The 13,514-nt window shown below is 40.8% G+C and overlaps 1 protein-coding gene across 2 annotated transcripts in view; it reads left to right on the top strand.

Moving 5' to 3' along the window:
- The window catches only part of LOC115211582 (WD repeat and FYVE domain-containing protein 3), a 302,189-nt gene that overhangs the window by 266,393 nt on the left and 22,282 nt on the right, over positions 1 to 13,514 (top strand). For both annotated transcript variants that reach the window (XM_029780140.2, XM_036502991.1), the window contains 10 exons: positions 403 to 535; positions 1,347 to 1,429; positions 1,716 to 1,872; positions 3,874 to 4,076; positions 5,529 to 5,677; positions 6,691 to 6,750; positions 8,430 to 8,715; positions 10,280 to 10,399; positions 11,601 to 11,718; positions 12,468 to 12,574. In XM_029780140.2, coding sequence (XP_029636000.1) covers positions 403 to 535; positions 1,347 to 1,429; positions 1,716 to 1,872; positions 3,874 to 4,076; positions 5,529 to 5,677; positions 6,691 to 6,750; positions 8,430 to 8,715; positions 10,280 to 10,399; positions 11,601 to 11,718; positions 12,468 to 12,574 — 1,416 coding nt within the window. The remainder of the gene's footprint in view (positions 1 to 402; positions 536 to 1,346; positions 1,430 to 1,715; positions 1,873 to 3,873; positions 4,077 to 5,528; positions 5,678 to 6,690; positions 6,751 to 8,429; positions 8,716 to 10,279; positions 10,400 to 11,600; positions 11,719 to 12,467; positions 12,575 to 13,514) is intronic.

Here is a 13,514-nt window from a genome sequence, read left to right as displayed (position 1 = left end):
GACTTGTTAGTCATAAATAAAATTATATTTAAAAAAAAACGTGTCTTTTGTTATGACAGAAATTTTTCTTCTGGCAACACTGCATCTATCTCAGTTGGCCTGAGATAGATACACACACACACACACATGTATACATACATATATACCACAGGCTTCTTTCAGTTTCTGCCTACCAAATCCGCTCACAAGGCTTTGGTTGGCCTGAGGCTATAGTAGAAGCCCAAGGTGTCATGCAGTGGACTGAACCTGGAACCATGTTGTTGGTAAGCAAGCTACTTACCACACAGCCACTCCTGTGTGTTTTAGTATACAAATTGTCAGAATTGTTGTTTTTTAATTTCATGTTAATATCTCTGAGTCTTTCACTTGTTGTTAACTCTTCTTTGGTTTGTGATATTGTAGAGCAATGAACACATGGAGAAATATCTATTAGAAGAATGGTCACAAACAGAGAACGAACTCCTCCGAGAACGTGGGCTATGGGGTCCACTGACAGGCTCCCGGCTGGACAAATGGATGTTAGATATGACAGAGGGTAAGTAATCAGTAATATTTTCTTCCGTCTCTAATTTCTGTTTTCCTTTCAGTGGGGGAATGTAGGATCGTTTTTAGTGGCTGACAGGAGATAGAATTCCATGATAGAATTCTTTTTGCTTTGGTTTAGGAACAACTTCATGAAATATTCAGATTTGAATAAACTAAGTGAAATGGACTGACATCTTGTGACCTTTTAGCATTTAAACTGGACATATCTGGCCTGAATATTCTACCTGTTTTATGTTTAAACCAGTCCGATCAGACCTCTCACGCCTGCCTTACAATGCTATTCTAATAATAACACTCACATCATTGAAATCTCAGAGCTATGAAATAATGTATAATTAATTCAAAACAATGTGAATAAATAAGAATAAATATGATCGTTGCCAGCGTCGCCTTACTGGCACATGCGTCGGTGGCACGTGATAAACAACATTTGAGTGTGGTTGTTGCCAGTGCCGCTAGACTGGCTCCTGTGCAGGTGGCATGTAAAGCACACCATTTGAGCATGGCCATTGCCAGTACCGCCTGACTGGCCCTCGTGACGGTGAAGCTCATAAGAGATGTGTTTTACTTAGAAATATAGTAATGAAGGGGTTAAGTGTACTTGTGTCTGTGGAGTGCTCAGCCACTTGTTTATTAATTTCACGAGCAGGCTGTTCCATTGATCGGATCAACTGGAACCTTTGTCCTAACTGATGGTGTGCCAGTTGTAAAAGAGATAGGTGAGGTGTAAAATGTATGTCAGACAAATAAATCAAGATTTAATGTTAGAATATTGAAGTTGTTTGTCCTTGTTTTTACAGGTCCATGCCGTATGAGGAAAAAACTGATGAGAAACGATATGTTTTATAACCACTACCCTTACCGACCAAATATGGACTCTAGTGTAAGTACCACCACCATTCACATAGATGGGCTGCAACCCACTTTCAAATAATGCTTATTTCTTTATGGCCCACAGGGGGATAAACATAGAGGGGACAAACAATATACTTTTCTCTTTCTCTCTCCCTCTATACTTCTCCCTCACTCCCTCTATACTGCTCTCTCTCTTCTTCTATACTTCTCTCTCTTTCTCTCCCTCTATACCTCTCTCTCTTTCTCTCTCTCTGTCCCACCCCCACAAAATCTCGTTTTCCCCTTGCTAATTCTAAATGCGTTTGCTTTAGAAGCCTCTCAGATACAAGGTTGCTATCAGCAGAGACAGCCGCGACTGGTTCAAGCGCTACCGCCCACAGAGCTTTGTCTGCAACGATGAGCTTCCCATACAGACTGATGATGCTGACGTTTTGATCAACGAAATCGACTCACAGGATCCAAACTGTGAAGGTAAGTCCCTCACACATCACTGTTTTAACTGGTTTTTTCCTAATTTCTGTCTGTCTGTCTGTCTCTCTCTGTCTTTCTGTCTCACACACACACACACACACACACACACATACAAGGGCATAGCTAGGGTGGGCAAGCAGGCCACATGCCCTGGGTGCTACTTTGAGTGGGTGTGCAATTTTGGCCCAGCGTCGCCTTACTGGCACTTGTGCTGGTGGCACGTGAAAAAACATTTGCACGAGGTCGTTGCCAGTTCCACTGGACTGGCTCCTGTGCAGGTGGCACGTAAAAAATACCATTTGATCATGGCCGTTGCCAGTACCACCTGACTGGCCCTCGTGCCAGTGGCACTTAAAAGCACTCACTACACTCTCAGAGTGGTTGGCATTAGGAAGGGCATCCAGCTGTAGAAACTCTGCCAGATTAGATTGGAGCCTGGTGCAGCCATCTGGTTTGCCAGCCCTCAGTCAAATTGTCCAACCCATGCTAGCATGGAAAGCGGACGTTAAACGCTGAACGATGGTCATTTTCTAATTAAGCCATTGATAAAGAAATTAAAAACTTATTCAGGCACAGTTTGTTTTGCTTATTGCTGTCCATGCCATTAAACAGAATAAGTGTTCTTACTTGACCTAACAAAAGACATGCGCTAACCCTTGCTGGTTGGAGAAGGGGAGACGTAATTTTGATGCTTGCCCTTGGCACCATTTACCCTGGCTACACCCCTGCATGCACACACACGTCTCAACATTACAAGTCCAAATTTATAACCAAAACAGGTTGGGCAACTCGTGCACCAATACAACTCCTGGAGGACCAAAACCTCCATGTCAATGCAGCACAATTTGTCTTCTATCTTTTACTTGTTTTGGTCATTTGACCGTGACCATTCTGGAGCACTGCTTTCAAGAATTTTTTAGTCAAAGGAATTGATTCCAGTACTTATTATTTTTAGAGTCCGCTACTGATTCGGTTGGTCTCTTTTGCCAAACCACTAAGTTATGGGGATGTAAATGTACCAACACCGGTTGTCAAACAGCAGTTGAAGACACACACATATAGATAGACATATCTGACAAACTTCTTTCGGTTTCCATCTACCAAATCCACTCACCAGGCTTTGGTTGTCCCAAGGCAATAGCAACAGACACTTATCCAAGATGTCACACAGTGGGACTGAACCCAAAACCATGCAGTTGAGAAGCAAACTTCTTACCACACAGCTACCCCTGCCCCTGGAAAGACAATTTGGAAAGAGGGAGTTTGAATGTCTACACTGCGTGTTTACACTGTGTTACTACTTCATCATCATCATCATCGTTTAGCGTCCGCTTTCCATGCTAGCATGGGTTGGACGGTTCAACTGGGGTCTGGGAAGCCAGAAGGCTGCACTTATAGGCTGGAAAATATAATAACCGAAGAGACCTGAAATAAGTAAAGGCAGTTAATTTTCTAATTAGGGCTAACGAATGACAAATAATATCTGATTCATAATGTAATTTCTTCCATTTTTTTGTTCTATCTCCTTCATTACTCCCTTATCACCTTCTCTCCTCCTCTCCTATTCTGTCTCATTATTCTTACTTTTGTCTCTCCTCTCCCTCTTCTCCCTCTCCCTCTTCTCCCTCTCTCTCCTCTCCCTCTCTCCTTTCTCTCTTACTCATTATTCTGACTCTTGTTCTCCTCTCTCCCTTCATTACTCTCTTTCTCCCCCTCACTCTCTTACTCCTTATTCTCACTCTTGTCCCTCCTCTCTCTTCATTACTCTCCTTTTCCTCTCTCTCTCATTTACACTCTCTCACTTCATTACTCTCTCTCTCTCTCTCTCCTCTGACTATTTTCCTTATTACTTCCTCCCAGCCTTTCTCTGCTCTTTCTTACGCTCATTACTCTTTCTTCTCTCTTTCCTTCTTCTTACCTCTCTCTCTCCCTCTTCCTCTCTCTCTGTACTTCCTCACGTTCACTCTCTACCTCGTTTTTTTTTTTATCCTATAATTTCAGTGATAATGAACATACCAAAACTGTTGCCCCGCCGACAGACCAGTGTGCTCCGCAGCATGGAAACGGAAGACGATCCAGACGAAGCTAGTGGCCTGTCTGAACCAAACGCAGACTCTGACAAAACAGACAACCAAACGGAAAACCAAGGCGAAAACCAGGCTTCTAACCAAGCCATTTTACGTCTGCTTGGTGAAGGAGAAAAGGTGCCGTAACAGTCATCATCGTCATCATCATCACCATCATCTCCATCATCATCACCATCATCATCACCATCATCATCATCATCATCATCATCATCATCATCACCATCATCATCACCATCATCATCACCATCATCATCACCACCATCATCTTCATCATCATCATCATCATCATCATCACCATCATCCCCACCATCATCACCACCATCATCACCACCATCATCATCACCATCATCTTCATCATCATCACCACCATCATCATCACCATCATCTTCACCATCATCGTCTGCACCACCATCGTCTGCATCATCATCATCATCACCATCATCATCGTCATCACCATCATCACCATCACCATCATCATCATCATCACCATCATCACCATCACCATCATCACCATCGTCACCACCATCTTCATCATCATCATCACCATCATCATCTTCATCATCACCATCATCATCACTATCATCATCACCATCATCAACATCAGCAGCAGCATCATCACCATCATCATCACCATCATCACCACCACCATCATCATCATCACCATCATCATCACCATCATCATCACCATCATCATCATCATCATCATCACCATCATCATCACCATCATCATCATCATCACCACCGTCACTATCATCAACAACAACAACCACATCATTCTTCCTTGTCTTTCTTTCAAACCCGTATCAGCAGTCATAGGCTCAGGAGTGGCTGTGTGTTAAGTAGCTTGCTTACCAACCACATGGTTCCAGGTTCAGTCCCACTGTGTGGCACCTTGGGCGAGTGTCTTCTACTGTACCCTCAGGCCGACCAAAACCTTGTAAGTGGATGTGGTAGTCGGAAACTGAAAGAAGCCCGTCGTATATATATATATGTATGTGTTGGCCTTTTGTGTGCACAGTCTGTGACAGACCATGCCTGTCTTTTGCTGGCCTCAAATCTCATTTGCAAACCCAAGGAAAACGAACCTCCAGTAACTATTCTGCCTATATGTCTGTGCACATCTTTCAATGCAGTGTATGTCAGAAAGTTTGCAAATCTAAAGGAGGCTTCAAAAGACATTTTAATATCCACAAAGAGTAGAACTTGTCTGCAGGTGGTGAGAATCTGCATAAGGAGTAGACAACCACCATGTGTATGCATATGTTTGTGTGTCTGTGTTTGTCCCTCCCCCCATGCTTGCTTGACAACCGATGTTGGTGTGTTTACATCCCCATGACTCTTAGTGCTTTACCTTCTCAAAGACTGCTTCAGTCAGTACTCAAAGTACTTGGTTATGCTGCCATGCATATCTGTACTTCAGACCTAATGTGCAATTAGAGAGTATGTGGTTCATTGTTCCAGCCATTCTTAATTAAATTGGTATTCATTATCTCTCTTGTTAAAGTGTTTCTTTTTCTTTGTTTTTTTTTTGTCTTTTTAAATGTCTTTTCCCTTATTCTTTACTTTCAGATTACTCACATGTTCAGATGTGCCCGCATCCAAGGTCTTGATACTGCTGAAGGTTTACTTCAGTTTGGCAAGGAACATTTCTATGTTATTGATGGTTTCACTCTGTTGAAAAGTAAAGAGATCAAAGATATTGATAGTTTGCCTCCAGAGTAAGTACTACTTGAACCTGTGTAACAGCTGTTTGTTTTTCACTGATCAAGTGGCAAGATAAATTTAAACCTGAGATGAAACAATGGCATTTGGTGAGGTTTGGAGATCAAACTGATCATAAGAAAGAGTAGATGTCAGTGTTGTGATTGTTTAATATCCATTTTCCATGCTGGCATGAGTTGGACCGTTTCTCAGGTGCTGGCAATGCCAGGAACCGTCGTACCAGGTTCCATTATTTGTTTTGGCTTTGTTTTTACAATTGGATGGTCATTTGTCATCACCTCCATGAGGCCTAATGTTCGAAGGTCGTGTTTCACCACCTCATCCTAGGTCTACATGGGTCTGCCTCTTCCACAGGTTCCCTCAACTGCTATGGTGTGACACTTTTTCACACATCAGTTCTCATCCATACACAACACATGACCATACCAGCACAGTCGTCTCTCTCTTGCACACCACACCTGATGCCACTTATGTCCAACTTTTCTGTCAGGGTGCTTACACTCTGTCGTGTATGCACACTGACATTACACATCTAGCAGAGCATAATGGCTTCATTCCTTCTAAGGTTATGCATGTCATCAGCAGTTACGGCCCATGTTTCACTGCAATGTAGCATGGCTGTTTGTACACATGTGTCATTCAGTCTATCTTTTACTCTGAGTGAGAGGCCCTTTATTACCAGCAGAAGTAGGAGCTCTCTGAACTTTGCCCAGGCTATTCTTATTCTAGCAGCTATACTTTTAGAGCATCCACCCCCACTACTGACTTGGTCACCTAGGTAACAGAAGCTATCAATTACTTCTAGTTTTCCCCCTGGCATGTGACAGAAGCTGTTTTCTGCACATTTTCAGTGTTTATTGCCCCTGAGCAATATAATTATATATAATATCTAATAATTATATACAATAATTATGCATAATAATTATACATAGTAATTATAAATAAGTGTCATGTTTTATTTACTTTCGCATTCTCTTTTAATTTAAATATTTATATCTCTCATCCACAGATTCCATGAACCAATTATTCCAAGAACTTCAAAGAGCAGTGGCTGCTGCCAAAAACGAATGTAAGTACTTCACTTTCTTTGGTCTTCACACATGAAATATCAGACTTGTAGAAAATACAATTAGTTTATTATTGAGAATCTTGCTTAAGGTTTCACTCTTGATGATGCAGCAGCTCATGAAATATGTTGAAAATATCCTTGAAAAAATGTCATTCTCTTCAAAAGATACATTCTATATTCTAATACAGGGGTCACCAAAGAGGGTCCGAGGGACCGCCTAGGGGTCTGTGAGGAATTACAGGTGGTTGATGATAGTCAAGGACTCAAATGGGGGTCAATATGCAAATGACCAGCTCACCCAGATGAATCACTTGAAATACTTTGTCAGCGCCATGCTCATCCCTCACATTGATGTTGTCAATTTGAATAAAAGATATTCCAGCAATTTGATGCGTTTTGCATATTTTCTAACCTTGAAAACAATTTCATAAAAATTGAAAGTTTAATACTGTAAACTCAGACTTGTAATTTTAAATATAAAAAGGGTGTCATCTTCAATGGAAGTTCTTAATTTGTTGTGCATGTATATTTTAGCTAAACATTTTAATTGCCAGCATCAGTACCCGGTATGCATTTAAGATATGATATGACAGGGTAGGGTATTAAGATATTTTAAATGAGGAGGGTGGATGATGTGGAAGGAGAAGTGGCTAAAGGTGGTCGATGCTGAAGGGGGTCGATGCGGAAGGAGAAATGGCTGAAGGGGGTCGATGCAGAAGGAGATATGCTAAAGGGGGTTGATGCAGGAGATGTGCTAAAGGGGGTTGGTGCAGAAGGAGAAGTGGTTAAAGGGGGTCAATGTGGAAGGAGAAGTGGCTGAAGTGGGGGGGGGGGGGGTCGATGGTCAAAAAAGTTTGGCAACTCCTGCTCTAATACATTCTGTGATACTGTAACAGATTCTACTTTAATGTTAATAAGATTCTGAAGATGGTGAGCTGGTAGGATCCATAGGATGCTGGGCAAAATACTTAGCGACATTTTGTCTGTCTTCATGTCTGTCTTCTGTGCAATTTTAATCTTTTTTTATACAATTCCTAATATTTAATTATAAAAGTACAACAGGATTTTAAAAAAATGTTATATGTCTATGAGAGTCCACCTAATTAAAATAGGAATATAAGAGCTCCATTAGTAAGAAATAGCTGAGAACCCCTAATATAAGCCATGCAGCAAATGCCTTCAACGTGGGTTTAGCCTACATCACTCTGCAAGGAGCATTGGACTGGTTTTTCTGGTTACTCTGCCATATATACGTATTCATCCATGGACAGGATGCTGCTCCATTGCAGCATTGCTTGTTTTTCATCTGCTGAGTGGACTGGAGCAACAGGAGATGAAGTGTTTTGCTCAAGAGTACAATGCATTACCCAGTCCAGGAATTGAAACAAGTCTTATGATGACAAGTCCAACACCCTAACCACTAAGCCATGCCTTTGTCATATCATGTGTAAATTATTGATCTGCTTGTCAGTATGTGCATACATGAGTGTTTGTGTGTGCGTGAGAGAGAGAGAGAGAGAGTGAAATAGATTAAAATAATAATGAAATTATTGTATACAGTGCTCAGGTGCACCACAAGTGCTCAGGTGCACCACAAAGTGCTCAGGTTTGTATCTGTTATTTTCTTTGAAAACCTGTCAAGAAACCCCACCACATTTCCATATATTATTACATTGCAGATGCAGTAAATTTTCCTATGATGACATCAGAGAAGTGCACAAAAGACGCTACCTGCTGCAACCAATTGCAGTGGAGGTCTTCTCTGCAGACGGTCGTAATTATTTGCTTGCTTTCCCTCGTAAAGTTCGTAACAAAGTCTATGCAAAATTCCTATCTGTGGCCACTGCTATCACTGATAATGCCCAGCAGTCTGTCTCTGGACAGAAACAAAATGCTAAAATCGAATCCAGTGCCGGCATTATAAGCAGCTTAATGGGTGAGAAATCAGTTACCCAGAGATGGGAGGTAAGAGGAAACTTTTCATTACAGCCATATATCTTTTGACATTTTGCTTGTTTCAGTTCTTGGATTGCAGCCATGCTGGAGCCTTGAAAGGTTTCGGTAACAAATCGACTCTCTCTTATCTTTCACTTATTTCAGCCTTTAGACTGTGGCAATGGTAGGGCACTGTCTTGAAGAATTTGGGGGAAAGAATCAAATCTTCAATATTTTTTTTTTAACCTGATACTTATTCCATTAGTCTCTTTAACCAAACCACTCAGTTATAGGGACATAAACACACCAACACTGGTTGTCAAGCAGTGATGGAACACAGATACACTCATACATAAATATATATATTTCTTTAATAATGAAATTATTGTATACAGTGCTCAGGTGCACCACAGTTTATTAATGATTCTTCCGCAGGGGCTAAACATAGAGGGGACAAACAAGGACAGACAAACGAATTAAGTCGATTACATCGACCTCTGTGCATGACTGGTACTTTATTTATCGACTCCGAAAGGATGAAAGGCAAAGTGGACCTTGGTGGAATTTGAACTCAGAAAGTAACGGCAGATGAAATACCGCTAAGCATTTCTCCCAGAGCGCTAACGTGTCTGCCAGCTCGCCGCCTTTCATACATAAATATATATGTTTGTGTGTGTGTGCATGTATTCACTCACTCACACACACACACACAACGGGCTTCTTTCGGTTTCCATCTATCATGAGGATAGCTCTGCTGTCTTCCTTTGGTCTTTAAAAAAAGACAAATAGTTTTCTTCTCTCTGATGACAATATGTTGTCTGATGGATGTTATTGAAAGGGTTTTCCTCTTCTGCCAAATCTTCATTGACCTTTTTAAGTTCTACATGGGGAAAAATATGAAGTGGGATGGATAGGTGCTGCCTTTCAGTAAATTTGTGAGTATGGCCAGAGTGACTTGGTCTAACTTCACAATCCCAAACTGGAAAACAGCCTGGAGAGGCCACTTGCCCTTGGCCGTAAGAACAGTCCAACCTCTTTTGGGCTTCTTGATTGACTCCAGGTGACTTTGTTTATTAAGAATTTAACCATTTCTTGTGAGTTACTACATTAATCCCTGTTGAGAGCAAATCTTCCTTTTCATTAGATATTACACATCCTTTTTTTGTATCAGCTACTCTACTTCTTTCTCATTCACATTTTGGTCTTTTAATCAAATGGAGATTGTAGTTGTGATACCTGTGCTGGTGGCATGTAAAAAACACCATCCAAACATGGTCGATGCCAGTGGCACGTAAAAAGCACCAACCGATTGTGGATGTTGCCAGCCTCCTCTGGCCCCTGTGCTGGTGGCACATAAAAAGCACCTGCTACACTCATGGAGTGGTTGGCATTAGGAAGGGCATCCAGCTGTAGAAGCACTGCCAGATCAGATTGGAGCCTGGTGCAGCCTCCTGGCTTCCTAGACCCCGGTTGAACCATCCAACCCATGCTAGCATGGAAAACGGACGTTAAACGATGATGATGATAATAATGATGTTTTATTGTTTGTTATTTCCACTAATTTTAATCAATTCACCTTTTTTTTCTCCCCCAGAGAGGCGAAATTAACAACTTTCAATACTTGATGCATTTAAATACTCTTGCTGGACGCTCGTACAATGATCTGATGCAGTATCCTGTGTTTCCTTGGATTTTAGCGGATTATGACAGTGAGGTAAGGAGCAAAGTTATTCTCGTTTACATTTGTCACCTTAATTAATCTGCCAAAGACCTTTCTGTATATCCGTGTATATTAGCAATGTATTTAATATCACACATGGCTACACTTGTAGATATGCATATACAAATGCATACACACAGACATGCATTCTTCGATGAACAGCCAAAGCTACAAAATGTGATATTCTACAATCATTATCGCAAACGAGCTTTCTATTCATTATTTACATTATTTGCATTTGACCGATGTTTGTTCTCAACTTGTTTCTTGTTGACACAACATTTCGGCTGATATACTCTCCAGCCTTCATCAGGTGTCTTGGGGAAATTTCGAACCTGGGTTCTCATTCCTAAAGTATTTTTCGATGTTATTATTATTATTAACCACTACGACATATGCCCACAGGCACATGGTGTAGTGGTTAGGAGTGCGGGCTACTAACGCCAAGATTCCGAGTTTGATTCCAAACAGTGACCTGAATAATAATAATAATAACATCGAAAATACCAATAATAATAATAATAATAATAATGATAAATGCACTGATGCAGTACCAGGCAGGGCTCTTGTGGCTTCTGATCTTAACTGATTGGAAGTGTTATCATGTACATTGTTTTGTCTTGGTATAAAAGATGGGCTACAGCAAATATTCTGCTAAATACCACAGATTTGTCAGTTGTTTGACTTTAACCAGTTGAGTATGTCCCTTTGTGGTTGACGATATGTGCATCTCTGATCACGAGTAGAAGTAGTGGGGGAGCATCATAGCCGTGTGTTGAAAGGAATTCTTTGAGGTTTGGATAATTCACCTTTGGAAACATGGGTGTTTTGTTCAACATCCTTAAACAATCGTTATTCAGGGACCTTTTGAGTGGGATGAGCTACTCAACCAGAAGAAAATTCTAACTGAGCCCCCACCTGCAAGGTCATGTGCTGTTTATCTTGATATGAGATCACCATGTTGCGCACATATGGTTGTGATGTGTTTAAATGTTGGTAGCTCACTCCTACCCACATATATGTGTGTCTGCTGAGCTGGAATGCTTTTGATTGTAATTCTGGTTGATGAAGATGATCTTGGGTCTAAACAAGCACTACTACACACACATACGCATACATAAACAACCACACACACACACACAAACACAGCCGTAGGGAAACATACATAAAGGCCATGTTACTCTTTCTTTTTTAGGAACTTGATCTGACAAATCCAGCTTCTTTTCGAGATCTTTCTAAACCAATGGGTGCTCAGACACCAGATCGGTTAAAACAATTCAAAAAGCGGTACCATGACTGGGACGATCCCCAGGGTAAGTACGGGGGTTTTGTTGTTTTATTAATTTCCTCTATTTTAATGAAATTCCATAATTTTGATTCTGATGAAATTAATTTGTAAATCTTCATTTTTTAAAAATCTTTTACTTGTTTGAGTCATTGAACTAGAGCTGTTGAACTAGTATCGTTGGACTAGTCTTTGGACTAGGGTCATAGGACTAGAGTCTTTGGACTAGAGTCATTGGACTAGAGTCGCTGGACTAGAGCCAGAAGGGGTTTATTGCCTTGAAGGGTTTAGTCAAAAAAAGTCAACCTTGGTATTTATTTTTTTAAGTCTGGTCCTTATTGTATTGGATCTTTTGGTTGAACTGCTAAGTTACGGCCTCACAGATAAATGAAAACTAATTGTGAAGCAGTGGTAGTGGTGGGACAAACATGAAGGCATACCCATACACACTTGATGGGATCGTCACCTGCACAAATTCTGTCTATCAAATTCACTCACAAAGTATTGGTTGCCCCGGGGCTATAATAGAAGACACCTACCCAATGGAGGATTGAACCTAAACCACCATGGTTGCAAGGTGAGCTTCTTAACCACACAGCTGTGCCTGTGCCTAGTTTAGCTCAAATAAATCTAATAATTAATTAAAAATAAATTCTTAAAAATTTAAAGTAATTTTATCGCCCATTTCTCTTCTCTAAGATAAAAAAAAAATTGTCCATGTATCTATCTAAGAAACCAGAATAATCTTAATACTTGCCCAATGGTTCTTAATTCCAGGAGAGACTCCACCATACCATTATGGCACTCACTATTCCTCAGCCATGATTGTAGCTTCATATTTAGTGAGAATGGAACCATTTACACAACATTTTCTCAAACTACAGGTTAGTTCAAACAATGTGTTATTCATGTTCCTTCCTTTCAGTTTTTTATGAATTCTCCTAAGAAAATTTGTGCAAATATCTCTTTTACTCTTTACTCTTTTACTTGTTTCAGTCATTTGACTGTGGCCATGCTGGAGCGCTGCTTTTAGTCGAGCAAATCGACCCCAGGACTTATTCTTTGTAAGCCTGGTACTTATTGTATCGGTCTATTTTTGCCGAACTGCTAAGTTACGGGGATGTAAACACACCACCATCGGTTGTCAAGCGATGTTGGGGGGACAAACACAGACACACAAACATATACACACACACACACACACATATATATATATATATATATATATATATATACACACGCACACACACACATACATGACGGGCTTCTTTCATTTTCCGTCTACCAAATCCACTCACAAGGCTTTGGTCGACCTGAGGCTATAGTAGAAGATACTTGCCCAAGGTGCCATGCAGTGGGACTGAACTTGGAACCATGTGGTTGGTAAGCAAGCTACTTACCACACAGCCGTTCCTACGCCTATACTATTTACCCAGATGCATTGTACTCTTCCTAACTATCCATCACACATTCTGTACTCTACTTAATTATTTTTCACATTCTGTATTGTACTTGTTTGCTCATCATGTCCACTTTGCATGGGCTGGATGTAAATTGTTGAGGCAGATTCTCTATGACCGGATGCCCTTCCTGTCACCAATCCTTACGCTATCCATTTCCAAGCAAGGTAGCATTTTCCTGTAGCCAGACATGTTTTTCACAAAGACTGGCAATGAACAATTTCACTTGTATGATGGTGATTCTTGTTTACCATTATCACTTGACCTCAAGACAAAGGTATACACACACGCAGACATACACAGGCTCTCTCTCTCTCTCTCTCTCTCTCTCTCTCTCTCTCTCTCTCACTCTTTCTCTCTCTCT

Source organism: Octopus sinensis, linkage group LG5, assembly GCF_006345805.1.
Source record: "Octopus sinensis linkage group LG5, ASM634580v1, whole genome shotgun sequence".
NCBI classification, from domain to species: Eukaryota; Metazoa; Mollusca; class Cephalopoda; order Octopoda; family Octopodidae; genus Octopus; species Octopus sinensis.
The sequence above is the reverse complement of the archived record's forward strand: the minus strand, read 5'-3'. Positions and strand labels throughout refer to the sequence as shown.